Here is an 18,155-nt window from a genome sequence, read left to right on the forward strand (position 1 = left end):
TTATGTCACCGTACGGCCTTTAACAATGAGCAAAGCCCATACCGCATATTCAGCTATAAATGGCCCCGATTCGACAAACGCAAGATAATTCAAATGAGAAAATTAACGGCCTAATTTATGTACAAAAAAATGAACGAAAAACAAATATGCAACATATCACCAAACGACAACCTCCTGACTTGGGACAGGCACATACATACAGAATGTGGCGGGGTTAAACATGTCTTGTCATGTTTTGGCCCTTAGGCAATATATAAGCTTCTGGTAATCAAAACTATCAGGAATAATTGTTATTTGTGACATTATAAAGATCCAGCCGTAATTTATGTAGGACTTAGGTGACGTTTTCTGTGTAGGTGTGGTATTGACCTTTTGCCCTTCAGTTGTTATTGTAAAGTCTTTAATTGCCAAAGGCAACGGTTTGATATTACATAACTTTAAATCCGTTTGTTTGCGTACACATTATCTACATTTTCTATACTGTAGTGAATATTACTTGTATTCTCAAGAGGTAAGCTATAGAAAATGTTATGGGTATAATTTGGAGGCATTTTTAAGGTAACCAGAGGCTTTAAGGAGTCTGTGTCGCGCACCTGAAATTTTGAAATTGATGTATGAAATAATACAATAATTATAGATTATCGTTGATCATCTCAACGAGATTGATATTCTCGCTTGAGCCGGGACGGCGAAAGCGAGAAAGGCAATCGAGTTGAGATGATCAATGATGATCTGTTTATCGCTATTTTACCTATGACGACGTTGTCAATTTCATGTAAATTTCGTTAGCAACACCACGTGACTGCTTAGTTTCTAGCGATAATTTTCAATCTCAAGTGAGTAGCATGATATGAAAATTATCACAAAAAAAAGATCACAGGAAAAATGCACAAAATAGCGATAAAAAAGGAATCTGTGTGGGTCAAGTTTGATTTTTAAATGCTTTAATCTCAATTATCATTTTAAGTTTTCAAGGTTAAAACACACATTTGAAGTATGTCGTGCTGCTGAAAAGAGACAGTAGGTAGATCCCAACATTCTGAACATTTTTGCCCAAATTAGACTTTTTCTACTCATAGCAGTTTTCAAGAAAATAAACACACCTTGCATTTTACCCCTTTGTTTTACTTTTAGCTACGGCGGCCATGTTGGTTGGCAGGCTGGACTTCAAACACATTTTCTTAACAAAATACCCTATAATAAAAATTGACAAAAACTCCGTATAAAGGAGTCAATTGAAAATTTGGTCATGTTAATTATCTATAATAATCATCAAGATAACCAAAAACTGCAAAATGTTCTTAAACTTACATGTCAAGAGACAGCAATCCAACAACTTGTTGTCTGATTCGTCTGAAATTTTGAGAACATATAAATCTATACTTGATGAAGAAATTTTACCCTTGTCATATTTGCTCTAAATGCTTGTAAGCTAAATATAAGCCAAAACTGCATTTTATCCCTACATTCTAGTTGAAGCCATGTTGGTTGGCAGACAGGATCATCGGAAACATTTTTTTATAAGTTCCCCATTGATGACTGTGGCCAACTTTGGTTGAACTCGTATATGTAGTTTCAGAAGAGACGATTTTGGTAAAAGATTACATAAATTTACGAAAAATTGTAATACAATTGATTATAAATGGAAATAACTCCTTACGGGGTCAATTAACAACTTTGGTCATGATGACTCATTTGTAGATCTTCCTTTGCTGAACATTATTTTTGCTTACAATCACTATCTATAATAATATTCAAAATAATAACCAAAAACAGCAAAATCTATCTAAACTTACTTATTCAAGGGCAGCAATCCAACTACAGGTTGGCTGATTCGTCGGAAAATTCCACGACAGATAGAATGAAATTCAAAACAGTGTGGCTGTGGCCATTGATTGACACATTAAATTCATCCATTGACTGGGACAATTTACATCAACGTTTGTCTGTAACGACCACTGTTCACGACGTACCTACGATAGACATTTAAACTATGGGGTCACCAAAGGTTTCTTAGCGCCATTAATTATAAAATAAATCAAAAAATTAATCAGGAATAACCTTTATGTTTTGATTTATATAATTGATATAAATCAAAACATCGTGTTATTTCTGATTAGTTTTTCGAATTACTTTATTAAGGTGTTGAGAACCTTTGGCGACCCCATAGTTTAAGTGTCTTTAAAAAGTACATAGTGAGCAGTGGTCGTTACATACAAACGTTCAACTAAATTGTCCCAGTCAATGAATGAATTTAATGTGTCAATCAATGGTCACAGCCACACTGTTTTGAATTTCATTCTAGATCTAAATCAATCTAATTAAAAACCGATCTCTCATCGCTCCCGTTTTCTGATATGTCGCGTGGAAGATCTAACGAAACCCGCTTTGAGGTCACATGTGAGTGAACTAGAAGTTATGAATTTATAACGATATGCAAATGAATTGACGACCTATTTATAAGCCAATCAAAAAAGTTTATGAATTATTTTGACTGACAATTTCGTCGTAAATAAAATGAGTTACATCCCTTTGCCTTACGATAAACTTTCAAGATCGTGGAAGACTCAATTTCATTGGCCGAAAAAGACACACCTACGAGGTCACTCACATGTGACCTCAAAGCGGGTTTCGTTAGATCTCCCACGCGACATATCAGAAAACGGGAGCGATGAGAGATCGGTTTTCAATTAGATTGGATCTAAATCTTATGTTTTTTTTTTTTTTTTTTTTTTCTCTGTTGGATTTTTAGTCATGGCAGCCATATTGGTTAGCAGGCGGGGTTGTCGGACACATTTTTTCTAAAGCTAGATACCCCAATATTGATTGTGGCCAAGTTTGGTTAAATTTGTCTTAAGTTTTAGGGGAGATTTTTGTAAAAGTTAACGGACGACGGACGCCAAGTGATGAGAAAAGCTCACTTGGCCTTTCAGACCAGACGTACGAAAAACTGACATTGGGTTGCGGAGTGTACTATAAAATTGAATCATTTTTAATTACTTTGGCTCACAAAGAAAACTTTAGAATACAGACAATTTATAACCTAAAAGTAAACACGAGTTGTGTTATATTAACTTTACAATTTATGACAAAAGATTTGATTTTCTAAGATACTGCTAATCAAATTTTTGACTTCGGACAGAAGTTTGAAAATGCTACTCGAATAAAGGCATCAATTTTCCTTTTAATCTATATATGAATAACTTGAAATTTCCCAGAACGAGTAATATTTTTTTTTGTCAAAATAAGTAGCAAGATAGAACTATGCGTTTATTGTTGTCCTAATTAAATAACGCTTGCAATATTTTTTTTTTAATTTTCAGTTTTTAGTTCTCTATGTATTTCAGATGTCTTTTTTGTGCATTAGATTTACACGTTCCTTTTTTTCCTTTACACGGAGATATAATTTATATGTTGCATACCTGTTTTCCTCTTAAGGGACCGGTAAAATTTATCGTCACATATGACCGGTGCAAAAAATAAATTTTAAACATTTAATAAAAGTTACAACCCTTTGGTTTTCAAACTGAAAAAAAATGATGTCCTATGCCAACTTAGTAATAAAAAAGTTGGTGTCCTTTCCTACTTTTCCAATGTATTGAAAATGAAAGTATACTTATAATCATGTTAAAAGAGGCATTTAATATATGTTGTCTTTATAATATGATCAAAAGCAACAAACTGTAAATCAATGTTACATTATTTTGTGAGACTTCAATTTGTAATAGTTTGATTTCTGTTCCTATTTTTTGTTTATGCTTACTACATGTAATTTATTTTTAGTTATAAATTTAACTGTTTTCATGCAATATACTGTACATGTATGTTTATACATTATGTCTAGTCATACACTATTGGTTGTCCTAAAGCAAATCCAATCCATCACATTTCAAATTATTAAATATACAAATGTACTTTACATTTTAATAAGATGATTTAATACAAAAAACAATATATGTAAACTAAATGTACATGTGTTCCTTCATTTTGTACCCTGTTTTTTTTTTCTGCTTTAAATAACTCAGCTAAATTTTTGCCAAATGTGGCTTCATATTCTGAATTTGTGTTATGCACTATTTTTACAATATTACATATAAGTAAGAAAATCTGTTGTACTGTATTACAAAAAAGTCTATATAATTTATAAAACATTTAAAATAAATTTAGAAAATAAATACATATCTGATTCTGGTTACAATTGGTTGAAAAATTTGGTAGGGAGGTTTAGAAGTTATGTTTCTATATACATTGTTGTATCATGTATTATGTTACATTTTTATGATTTTTATTTACTAAAGAATTTTTATTTTTATCTTGCATGTTATTATTTTTTGTTATATATTTTGTTTGTTGTTTTATCAATTTTATTTATTTTTTTATTATTTACATAAGAATTTAACTTGATTTTATGATTTTTCTGATTCTAGTCATTACATGTAGTTAAAAATGCATAACTTTATTGGCATTATTTTTTTAATTCAATTTATTAAAACATTACTGTTTACATGTACATAGTTATTCCAATTTCATTAGATAGTTATATTTTCTTTTACATTTATATGTTATAGACTGTTATTTCAAGTTTTGTTATAATGTTAATAAAAATTATTTCAAAGTAATCGTTTGAAAAAAAAACTTGTGTCATATGGATATTATATTATCTGTAAAAAAAGTGATGTCCCAACAAAAGCGATTCCGGAAAAAAAGTATCTGTCCTACTGCACTTTTAACCGGTCCTATGGGTAGATAAATTTTGACTGGTCCCTTAAAGTCTATTTATCTATGTTTCTGTATTTATAACCATACATGTTAGAGTCATAGCGGAAACGAGTAGCTGATGAAAAATAATGTTTATCCAATTCTTGAAACAATGCATGTATATATCATAAACATAATCTTCTATGCATGATTTTATCTTTTTTTACGTATCCATATCGTATATTTGTCAAAAACAAATTTCTCTCGCTCTGTTTTGATGTGAAAATATGGCAGCTAATTAATTGTCGTGTTTTGAATCTGTAGTTTACGGATTGTCATCTAAGTACACAATCAACAAAGAAGCATGGATATTGAGCTCGTGTATAATATGTACAATAAGATATTAGTTTACTTCAATGACAGGTCCATGCGTTTTGGGATCACAAGACTTGTACAAGAAAGGTCACGATGAGTTTGTTGCATTTGGAAAACATATCGGCGGATTGTTTACTGAAAGCAAGCAATTAAAGAAAAGTAAATTTCTTCTAAATTTGGACAAATTATAGAATTTTCCTGAGAAAAAATAATATGTACATTAGTTTTATTATACAAACTAGCCATTTATTTATGAAACAGAAACATATGCATATTTTGTTTTAAATTTGAAGTTTCATATGACTCTAAGAATTATTTTATTTGGTATTTTCAGCTTGTTATGAAACTCGCCTTTACAATCTTTTGTTTGGTCGTTTTGAGCTTATTTGGAGACACAGCATGCGCTACTAACCAATGCATCAGCAATTGCATAGATAGTTCCAGTAGCTGTATCAGGGGTTGTGGTGGAAAATTTATTTTCCAGATGTTGTCATGCCATTCAAGTTGCAAAAATCAATGTGAACTATGTACCGTCAAGTGCCCTAACAATGGCAGTTCAGGAAAAACTTGTAAATTTTAAATCATAAATAAAAAAAATTATCGTTTCGTGTTGTAATAGTTTTTTATGTATATTTCCTATTTTCAATAATCGAGAATTTAAATGGTAACACGTAGTCAATAATCGAGAATTCAAATGGTAACACGTAGTCAAAATCGAGTATTCTAATTTTAACACGTAGTCAATAATTTAGTATTCACATGTGAACACGTAGTCAATAACCTAGTATTCAAATGTGAACACGTAGTCAATAGTCGATTATTCAAATGTGAACACGTAGTCAATAGTCAATTATTCAAATGTGAACACGTAGTCAATAATCGAGTATTCAAATGTGAACACGTAGTCAATATTCGATTATTCAAATGTGAACACGTAGTCAATAATTGATTATTCAAATGTGAACACGTAGTCAATAATCGAGTATTCAAATGTGAACACATAGTCAATAGTCGATTATTCAAATGTGAACACGTAGTCAATAATTTAGTATTCAAATTTGAACAGTGAGTCAATAATCGATTATTCAAATGTGAACACGTAGTCAATAATCGAGTATTCAAATGTGAACACGTAGTAAAACCCTTTGACACTTTTGTAATTAATTTAATTTTCGCCAATTATTGAAGCAATAGAAAATTTCAAATCACTAGATGTCGATTTAAGCTTTTCAGTTTTTAAGTAATTCAAGTCTGGTCTGTGATTTAAATTTGAATTGTCAAAACATTCTTCTTTTTTAACAGACATGTTGGTAAATCGTGTAAAAACTCCACATCTTAAGTCGTTAATAGCACCGTCAGACTGCTCCTGGACTCCATCTTTTCCCGTAAATAGATTGTTATCAAAGGGTAATATATATACGTCGATATTTTTGCTACTACGTTGACTGTCTGTGTAATCCTGTTGTCTTAAAGTTGTAAGTTTTAACTGATATATTGCAGTATCCAAGTCTCCATGACAACTCTGTAATACCAATTCTAAAATGTTTGAATTGCTCCAAGGAAACATACGACGAAGGATACTGATCTTTGATGGTAATACTTTAATGAAATTCAAACTTGAATCATTTCTTTTTGTATTCATTGGTTCACTGAATTTTGTTATTACTCCAACCGAAGCTGTATCCAAATCTTTATCAGCAAAGCAACGCCGTCTTCTTATTCGTTCATCTACTAGTATTTTGTCGTTGTTTTTCGTGGGATTATTCTGAAAAATTCTTTGATTAATATCTGAAATGAAAGTAAAAAATATAATAAAGTACTTTGTAACTTTTCCGTACCTATCGTCTCTTTCGTTCATACTTCCCTCTGCTTTTTCAATATTTATTGAAATTTTTCCAAGTATAACATTAAAATATTCCACAAATGTATTTATTTTATGTTAATACGGAATATAACTTAATTTCCTATGTATGTACAGAAACATATAACAGTTTATAATTCATCAAAATAAATTTGACCACAAAACCTATACTAAAATACATTATGGTTAAAAAGAAGCAAAAAAGTATGTCTGGTGCCACCCAGTTTTAGCATATAATAACAGGTAAGAGTAAAAAAAATATCCTTTTAAAACTAAAAAAAAATATATATATATTATAGTGAAGAAATGAGTGTTGGCTATTGGTGTGATAATAGCCAGAAATGTGCGAGAAACACTGTGATTATAAATATTTACTGCCAAAAAATAAGCAAGTAGTGTTCTTTATACATACTATTTCGAAAATTCCGGAACCATGAAGTATCATTAAAAATGCATTTTTTTTCTATCAAAAAAGGCAGCGGCACCATGAGTATTGCAGTTTTAATAACACACATTTGATTAAGAATTTCCGAATTTGATAGTTTTTTCATCGTATTTTTTAAAGTGAAAACCCAGAACCCTAAAACAGCTTGTTCATTATTGAAGGTCAAACGCTGACCCATAGTTGTAAATGTATGTGTCATTTGGTCTTTCGTGGAGAGTTGTCTCATTTGCAATCCTACCACATGTTCTTACTTTTATGCCATTGTTGCCTATGTAAATAATCACTTCATTTTAACTTTATGGATACATCAATTATTCCACCAACATACTTGAAATTATGTCACGTGATACAACACGTTGTTGCAGATGTCGTAGGCTTCTGTGCATCATCCTCCTTTCTTGAAGCACACGCGTAGCATTCACCACTTTCTGAGTTACTCTATTTGGAGACTCTGTCGACTGGTGCCTGCAGTGAATATATATAGCTACTTAAAGTTGTGCGATTTATCATTTATTAGATTTGGCGTTTCCTTTTGTCTACGTCCAAATGAATTGTACAGAAATAGACACTGTTTAGTTTTAAAAGGTAATGGCTTTCCTAAAAATGATCCGTTAGTTGAGAAATGCATCTACCTATGTATTGCTATGTCATTATCTACATGTAGCTATCAATAACATTGAGAATGGTAATGGGGAATATGTCAAAGAGACAACAACCCGACCATAGAAAAAACAACAGCAGAAGGTCACCAACAGGTCTTCAATGTAGCGAGAAATTCCCGCACCCGGAGGCGTCCTTCAGCTGGCCCCTAAACAAATATATACTAGTTCAGTGATAATGAACGCCATACTAAACTCCAAATTGTACACAAGAAACTAAAATTAAAATAATACAAGACTAACAAAGGCCAGAGGCTCCTGACTTGGGACAGGCGCAAAAATGCGGCTGCGTTAAACATGTAAACTTGTCGCTCCTTAAAATAAACTTATTCTTAAAGGTTACCTATTCAACACTGTAATAAGATCATTGAATATTGCTTTTATTGGTATAAATATTGATTTTGTTATCAGTAAATTAAAACCTAACTAAATATTACTAGTATGTTATATGCATATACATATTCATGGATCTACAATCTGTCGATACCTGTAACCTGGCATTGCACAAGGTCATGTTTTTCTCTGGCTGTTTATGACGTCTTTACACTAAATCCATTGGATGTTGGATGTGCACGGATAGTTTAGTCTTAGTTGCATGATTTTTTTATTAGTTGTTAGTGGCTTTGAACTAGCTGTCAGATAACTGAGTAACTCTCAGATCTGTTCATTGTGTCTTTTTGTGTCGGGATGTATAAGTACCGGGCCACGTCCACTTGTATTTTTGTCCATCTGATGAGTTAAGCCTTTTTCAACTGATTTTTATAGTTCGTTCTTATGTTGTACTGTTATACCACTGTCCCAGGTTAGAGGGAGGGTTGGGATCCCGCTAATATGTTTAACCCCGCCACATTATTTACGTATGTACCTGTCCCAAGTCAGGAGTCTGTAATTCAGTAGTTGTCGTTTGTTTATGTGTTACATATTTGTTTTCGTTTTTTTTTTACATAAATAAGGCCGTTAGTTTTCTTGTTTGAATTGTTTTACATTGTCTTATCGGGGCCTTTTATAGCTGACTATGCGGTATGGGCTTTGCTCATTGTTGAAGGCCGTACGGTGACCTATAACTGTTATTGCTGTGTCATTTTGGTCTCTTGTGGATATTTGTCTCATTAGCAATCATACCACATCTTTTTATATGTTTATGAGATCTCACCCCCTAATACCTCTAGCCAATGTAGAAAAGTAAACGCATAACAATACAGTTCAAGAGAAGTCCGAGTCTGATGTCAGAAGATGTAACCAAAGAAAATAAACAAAATGACAATAATACATAAATAACAACAGACTACTAGCAGTTAACTGAAATGGCAGCTCCAGACTTCAATTAAACTGATTGAAAGATTATGATTTCATCATATGAATATCAGGCACAATCCTTCCCGTTAGGGGTTTTAGTATCATACCATCATAACGTATATGAGATGAACATAACCCGTGTCATGCCAACAACTGGTTTTTGAATAAATGTGTTTTGTTCCCATGCAAAGACCCTATAAGTGAATCAATATTAACGCCAAAATATGCAATCTTTAATGACCTGACAACAGTATCGTAACTATATCCCTTCTTAATAAGTCTATTTAAAGGTTTTGTTAGTTTCTGAGGTAAATACTGACATTTTTGTGCTTTATAAAGAATATTTCCTTAAAAAATTGGATGTGAAATACCTGAACGTATATATATAAGAAGTCTGCATGTTGAGCTATATTTACTAATGATGTCCTTATACCGATGATAAAATTTAGTAAATGTTTTGACTAGTTTGTGATATCAGAAACCCTGATATTTGATGAATTTTAATCGTGGAAAATATTAAGAACTCAAAAACAATTGATACGTATATTTTAGTAACCATGACTGTACTCCTACCTAGTCCGAGATTACTCTGACGTCCAACGGCTGTTTTGCCAGACAAGCTGGGGCCGTGGGACGTCAGAGCTCGTCTCATATCAAAAAGTGGATATTTGCCCACCCAAAACAGATGCGCTGCTTCGTCGCTTCTGGTGCCGACTGACGGCCTTGGAATTATATAAATCAGGCATCAATCTGTTCATTTTTCATTTATCTCTTCATTTATGTAAGTTTCACTTACCTGCCAACCTTTATTTTCTCATTAGACAGTTTTCACAGTGACCCATCGATTTCGGCATTTTGCCTTTCATTTTCAAAGATTATCACGTGACCACGAGAAAACAGTGATGATTTATGCAAATGACCATAATGTAACACCTCGTTCATTTACGATGCAAGTTATCTAAATGTCCGAGAGCTTCCAATTGTAACGTGGTCAGAACTAAATGCTTCATACCTATCTCCTGTAAAGAAGGTGAAAAATCATGGTTGGCTACTAAATGTTAATCATCGATCTATAAAGGAGGTGAAAAAATATAAATATTTGCATAATTTGAGTCTCGAGACCACGAACTCTCTCGTAACTTGACGTCCATTTGAAAGTGAAAGTCAAAATGCCGAAATCGATGGGTCACTGTGAAAACTGTCTAATAATGAGAAAATAAAGGTTGGCAGGTAAGTGAAACTTACATAAATGAAGAGATAAATGAAAAATGAACACATTGATGCCCGATTTATATAATTCCATGGACGTCAGTCGGCACCAGAAGCGACGAAGCAGAGCATCTATTTTGGGTGGGCAAATATCCACTTTTTGATATGGGACGAGCTCTGACGTCCCACGGCCCCAGCTTGTCTGGCAAAACAGCCGTTGGACGTCAGAGTAATCTCGGACTAACTCCCACCATGATAATAGTTATCAAAAGTACCAGGATTATAATTTAGTACGGATAAACTTGATGATAGCCTAACTTTTTACTTTATAAGTAAGTATTCAGATAATATTTATTTCTTTCGACATAATTTTTTTGCTGTATGTTCTTTGGAATCAACTCTAGTTGTACTATGGACCTTTAATCAAATGTCCGCATTCACAGCTTCATATGATGGATAAACACTTGTCTATTGTTGAGGACCGTATAGTAAACCTCTAGATTTTCTTTTTAAAGTATCTCTCATTAATACATCCCGAAAATCTCATCTTATATAGCGAGGTATTTCATGCGACTACAGTACCGATGTATATTGTACATCTGTGTTTATTTTCAAATTTGACAGTATTGTACTTTTGGCGATATCTAAATCAATTTAAACTGTTTCACAATTTTTAACTCATTTATAACTTCTAGGCAGATCTCTCCCTTGTGAGCCTTCTACTTTGATAGTAAAATTTACTAATTTGATAAACAGAAAGCCACAGAAATCATGTTTTTATCTGTATCAATTATGTAATGCACGTACATGTAGGCAATTAATCATTTAGATACGATGTTCTCCAGGACCTTGGTACATGTAAATATCAACAACATTTATAAATCATGATAATAAAAACAACAATAAGTAAAGTTTTAGAATTATTTAGTTACTACATGCACTTACTTGGATATATGAAATGAGGAAGGAAACGAAAGAGACAAACATTATTTTTTATTTAATCGATGGGAAAAGATACATTTTCAAATAGCAATAACTCTATAGTTTAAAAACTTTTAAATTAGCCTCTAGAATTATAACGAATATACATATGGTCCTTTTTGGTTTTCTTCCGACATGCAGTAAAAATTTATATAAGAGGGGCGAAAGATACCAGAGGGACATTAAAACTCATAGATCCAAACCAGACTGAAAGTAAATTTTGACGTCTGTTAGGTTGTGCTGGATGTATAAATACACAGCCACGCACAGGTTTGTAAAATTAAGGCGCTAGCGTATCACAGCATTAAGTTTTAAACTGCTTTTGGTCAAGGTACAATATTTTTAAGCCATCGGAGTTGCTTTAAATTGTTAGGAATATTAATAAAGGAAGACACAAATTGCATTTGCAGTTAACACAGCAATCTGCATTAAATATCTACTATTTTAAGGTAACAAATATATATACATGTGAAATTACTAATTTGTAGCTTTGAAAGTACAACTTATATACATACATGTTACAACACATTCTTATGTGATGTGACCACATATTTAAAGGAGAAAAAAAACATGGTGTAAAATCTTAAATTATATATCGATGCAAAATTTCTGATACCAATCAAAAACATAATAAACACACAAAAGGACTGTGATATGTAACACAATATATCAATATAAACATTAGTGAAAATGATATTAACAAATAGCAAAAGGGCGTGCTCGACTTTATTATTTCACAGAAATTAAATATACTGTTTCATTGAAGATCTTACAAAATTATTAGATATAGCCTGTTAAATTCCATTACACAAATAAATACGATTTGATTAGTTGATAGGGAACACGTTTATTTGATCTTTGAGGTATTAATATGTTCTATGTGGTATACAATGTTTGTACAATTATCTATAAATAAAGAATCAAAACTGAATAAATCTAAAGGTATCTATTTCTTTATAATAATAAGAAGATGTGGTATGATAGCCAATGAGATAACTCTCAACAACAGACCAAATAACATAGAAATGATTGCAGTTATGTAATGAAATTAATACAATTGTTATTCATTTTGACTTCCAGACTTCGATATTTTTATTTCTGGGGGAGAATAATTTAAAAAAAAGGTCCGAAAACAAACAACAATTCAAGAAACAACTTAAACATTTCTTGCATCTGAAACTGTTGAATTACAAGTGTTTACTGACCGATAATATATAATTATACCATTTGTACCATAGTTTTTAAAATATTTCCTCTCATTCATATCTGAATAAAAAAGAAGGACGAAAGATACCAGAGGGACAGACAAACTGGCTTAAAATGAAAAAATACAATCAGACAAACAATAGTACACATGACACAACATAGAAAACTAAAGAATAAGCAACACGAACCCAATTCATAAATTTTGGCCTCCCGAGGGATAAGGAATATACATATGGTCCCTTTTGGTTTTCTTCCGACATACATTAAAACATGTAAAAGAGGGACGAAAGACATTCAAACTCATAGATCACAAACTTTGATTATTTTTTTTTAATCAATTACATTATATGATCATACAATTTTATCAAAACATTCCAGCGATTAATTTTACTGTAACATGCAATAACTACGTTACTTCTTACCTTCGGAGGGCTACTTGTGCTGCCATCACTTTTTGTCGTTCAACCACTAATAGACAATTTGGACATTGACAATCTTTCCAACGACAAAATCGTTTGTGGCCTTTTAGGCAGGAGACGACGCCATGATTCCTACACCTAGCACACTTTGGTGTTCTGAGTGATTTTGATCTAAGTTTACAGATTATTTTATTTCCTTCCATCTTAGGTGTAATGGCTACAATTAAAATATTAGTATATTTATCACTATTCATTATATAAAGTGTTGTGTTCTGTAGGCATCACTTGTTAGTTAAAAAAAGAAAACAATGAAAAAGGTTAAAATATAATTATCTATAAACTTTTATGGTTTTTATTTGCATATACTAAGTAACTCAATTTATAATCAAAGTGTACATTGAACAAGAAAATTAAAAAAAACAAGAATGTGTCCCCAGTACACAGATGTTCCATCCGCACTATCATGATCTATGTTCAATGGACCGTGAAAATGGGAGGAAATCTCTAATTTGGCCTTACAATTAGAAAGATCATATCATAGGGAGCAATGTGTACTAAGTTTCAAGTTGATTGGACTTCAACTTCATCAAAAACATTAACCTAAAGCGGGACAGACGGACGACGAACGAAAGAATGAACGAACGGACACACAGACCAGAAAACATAACGCTCATAAATAGGGCATAAAAATAGTAGTGGTTGAATCATTTACATCGCAAAATACCAGACATCGTTAAAATAAAGTACACGTAGTTTCAAATCAAATTACATAATATATATATCGAAATATACAACCAAAAGTTTATTTTCATCACTAAACGTATAAGTGCAGCATACTAAAAAGAAATTTGCATTAAATGCACATTTGTACATGTAATTTAAATTTGACATTAAACTTCGGATGGATTAAGACCTTCATTTGCCCTAAACGTAAACTGATAAATAATAAGTAAGACCGACATTTATCTGGCCAAAATAAGACAAAATGAAAAACCAGCATAGGACATTAGAAGGGACAACCCTAAGACAATAGGAGAAGCAAACATAACAATAAGAGACGAACATAAGACAATAGGAGAGCCAAACATTAAACGAAATAATAGGAGAGGCAAACATAAGATAGGACAAAAGGAGATGCAAACATAAGACAACAGAAGGTGTAAACAGAATAATATGAGAGGTAAATATAAGATAATAGCGAAGACTCGCTGTGTCATATATATGACAATAAAAAAGATAATCACTAGACAATAAAAGAGAACAACTTAGGACAATAGGAGAGACAAACAGAATCAAACATTTGAATAGAGGTGAGGTAAACATATGACAATATTGTAGTGTTTATCTGATGTAACTGGTGAGGGTCATTGAAGAAAAATGTCAACGTTTTCTATGTATGACAAGTTACCTGCAAGTGTCTGATTTCCCTTTTTGTTGATAAAATATAAATCAGCTCTACGGATTTTTTTACTTCATATTTTACGGGTTTGAAATGTTTTAAATTGCTATTTTCTCACAGACTAGAATCGCTAACAAATTAGCAAAATGTGTATTAACACGGCTGATTTTTCTAAATGATGAAAATTCAAAAGAGAACGTTTTCTCTTTGTACAAGATATGTACTTTCAGATGTGTGTTCGCAAGAGTAGGTAATTATTAAATCGTAAAACGTTTGCCACTATTATTTTTCTAAGAAGGCTCTCATTTCAAAACTGGCCATCAAAAGGAGTCGTCCAACCGATATCCGTTTTTCAAAATAAAAAATGAAAATATAGACGTCGCGTACGGTGTTGGTGTTAGTTTTGGTAACGTTAGTTTGACGTTATTTTCCATGCATTGTATAAATAACGTCGTACTTTTTCATTTCATGCAGCTCAATCATACAGCATAATTTATATGAGCGGTTTGCTTGACTTGTTACGTATAGAACCGAAATGCAAAAGCGGCACATATTTTTGAAGTACAGTTAAATTAAAACAGAAAAATAATATTCATTTAAATATAGTATTGAATTTCCCTTGGAGCAAAGATTTTTTTCTCTTTCTTTTGATTGTAACAGGATATTTTTAAACTTTGAAAAGTTTAAACCACTGTCTGTTCTGCTGCTTTTTCTTTTAGTTTAAACATATTTATTTATAGTGGATTGGGAAACAAGTTATTACAACTTATATTAGTAAACAGATACAGATATTAATTTTGATTAGATTCGATAAAAATCTGTTGAGACATTATATCAAAAAAAATTATAAAAAAAGTTATGGTTTTGCATGATGATATTATTTACAGTAGTCTTTGAGGGTCATGACAATTTACTTTTTTCAATTGCATTGTTTATGTTCCTATGTTCCTAGAAACACAAATATCTCAATAGAACTATCCATTTCGTTCTGACTTGAAAATGTGCAATATAAATTGATCCTTTTTTCTATAATAATCGTTCGTTCTAAGACCCCAGGTCCCATGTACTGAATAGAAAATTTTCAAACTAGTCCCCAAAACTGCCTCAAATAATAGATAAAAGGGGAGGGAAACATTTAACCTGTTTAGAAAGTTTCGAATAAGCATTCAATGACATATTTGTCGCTGGACGTCAGATAAACAATGAATCAATACACAAAAAATGCGCCAATTTGGGTTACGCAATGTTTCAATCAATCTCATTATTATAATTAAATCATACTATTGGTAGAGAAATTCACAATTTGTTATATCAAACTGACAATTTGTTATTTCTAATTGATAATTTGTTATATCAAATTTGATAATTTGTAATACCACATTGATAATCTGTTATATCAAATTGATAATTTGTTATATCAAATTCATAATCTGTTATATCAAATTCATAATTCGCTATATCAAATTCATAATTCGCTATATCATATTGGAAATAGTTAATTAGCATGGCACGTAAAGGCTTCCGTAATTTGCGACGTTAGGCACTACATGTCACGTTTTACAGAACGTAACGTCAAAACAAGTAAAAAAGCATCGTGTGACATTATGACTAGACAAAAGTAGTCGCTGACTGTGTCGTTAATACTTCCGACATGTGATCGAAAATGGGTTCAAAAAAATCCCTGAACATTAGATTTTAATGTTATATAGTATTTTTTTGTGTTATTGTAATTTCAAATTTTCCCCGTCCAAAACTGTTTAATATGACTTATCATACTTGTAACAAAAATGTAAAAAACGTCGTTTTGTGACATTTTGACTAGACACAAACAAAAAGATCGCGTTTATTTTTTTTTTCAATATTTTCTCTTAAAACTTCGACACAATTTTTTTTTCATACACTTAAAAAAAAAGTTTTCACGTTTGAATAAAATTTCATATCGTAGAAAAGACTGCAACTGCCTATTACTTTCCATAAGACACTTAACAAATACGCCAAAACGTCAGAAAACGGAGAGTGTGACATTTCAACGGATTTAATAAAATGAACAATTCAGGACTTAATTTAAACAATACTTACTAATTGAAGACATAGAAAGTTGTATATGTATTGTATAATTTTGACACAAGAAGGGTGGATATGTAAATTGTGGTTTGGATCTGCAGCAATTGCTCGAATTTTAATGAGCTCCAAAAAATATGCGAGATTTGGGTTTTGTGACAGAAATGCAAATTTCAAAAAAATCATTAATTCTGCCACGATCTTTTGAAATGTTGTAACAAATCTTTTTATTTTTGTTCCTTATTATATACGGAATAAAAAGATATATCATTTTCGGAATAATCTATTTGAATTACCTTTTAAAATCAGTCTTAACTTCACCCTATTCATATTTTTTTTTCTATTTTCGGCTTGACCACAAAACAAAGTGAACTTTTCGTCCTGGTCAGACGCGTCCAGTTAACGATGACGTCATAAATAAAACATACACCATTTACACCAAAGACTACTCTTGCTAGGAGTACAACTTTTTTTTAATAAATTTTAAAAATGACAAGAATAACTTCAAAGCAACGCTGATCATATGTCGCGGTGTTACTTGTCTACACGCTCAAAATCAGTGTTATTAGGGGTCATTTGAGTAAAAAATGAATAAAAATATTGATTTTAAGGCATATTCCATTTCTACTTTTAATTACGCACATTTTGATATATACATTTATATAGTTATCAATTCCGAAACTTCTAACAAATGCAATAAAGGCGAACTGGAAAGCAAACCCCGTATTATCACCAACACCGTACGCGACGTCTAAGCATTTTATTTTTTCTCCGTTTATGGCAACACCAACCGTATAAAATTCATTGGTTTTTTTCCAACTTAATTTTAATTATTTATGGTTTTTATACATCATTCCCGATGATCATGAATTGAAATCAGAAGTAGATGTAAAATTATTCACTGAACGTTTAGGTAAAAAGTAAGTAAGTAATGACTTTATTTAAAGAGGGTGACTCAATTAGCTTTCGCTAATCTACCTTGAGGCCCTTGTTTTTTGCTCTTTGGGTTGTTGACATATTCTACATTTCCATTCTCAATTTTATCATTAAATACAAAAATGTATTAATACAATAAGTCTTGCTAATGAGGCTGCCTCTTCTCTTTTAATAGCATGCAGTTGAAAAGATAATGTAACAAAAGGTAATATGCATTTGATTAACAAAAATCTGTTTTTGAATTAAATGTATATATAAAGCTGCACAAAAATGTATTTTTCGATTGATACATGCACTTTTACTTACCTTCAATTTCTAACCAGTCGAATCCTCAAGTATGATTCATAAAGACTGTAATCATACACTATATTTCAATATAATGTTCAGAATCAGATTATAGTGATGTTTAATATCTGATTGGGTGATCTATTGATCTTGTCACGCCCTTTTGGAAAATCGTCAAATTATATGATACCCTAAGCATATGTTTCGGGATATATTTCTTCGATCTATCTGCATAAAATTAAGATAAGCTACACTCTCTAGAAATCAAATGATAAAAATGTCAAATTAAGCCATTTGTGTTACCATTCAGAATAGATCTTTCAAA

At 31.6% G+C, this 18,155-nt stretch overlaps 1 protein-coding gene and 1 long non-coding RNA gene across 2 annotated transcripts; one reads left to right on the forward strand and one right to left on the reverse strand.

Annotated features, from left to right (window-relative positions):
* Positions 1 to 393: 393 nt before the first annotated feature.
* Positions 394 to 5,679, forward strand: LOC143044659 (uncharacterized). The gene is made up of 2 exons (XR_012968748.1): positions 394 to 511; positions 5,408 to 5,679. It is a non-coding gene; the product is annotated as an uncharacterized LOC143044659 (long non-coding RNA).
* Positions 5,680 to 6,230: 551 nt separating this feature from the next.
* On the reverse strand, positions 6,231 to 17,909 carry LOC143049511 (uncharacterized). Its single transcript, XM_076223152.1, has 4 exons — positions 17,852 to 17,909; positions 13,153 to 13,366; positions 7,708 to 7,844; positions 6,231 to 6,861 (listed from the first exon to the last, which is right to left on the reverse strand). Exons 2-4 carry the CDS (start codon positions 13,350 to 13,352, stop codon positions 6,239 to 6,241), a joined length of 960 nt encoding a protein of 319 aa, XP_076079267.1. The 5' UTR covers positions 13,353 to 13,366; positions 17,852 to 17,909; the 3' UTR covers positions 6,231 to 6,238.
* Positions 17,910 to 18,155: the final 246 nt, after the last annotated feature.

Source organism: Mytilus galloprovincialis, chromosome 1, assembly GCF_965363235.1.
Source record: "Mytilus galloprovincialis chromosome 1, xbMytGall1.hap1.1, whole genome shotgun sequence".
NCBI lineage: Eukaryota > Metazoa > Mollusca > Bivalvia > Mytilida > Mytilidae > Mytilus > Mytilus galloprovincialis.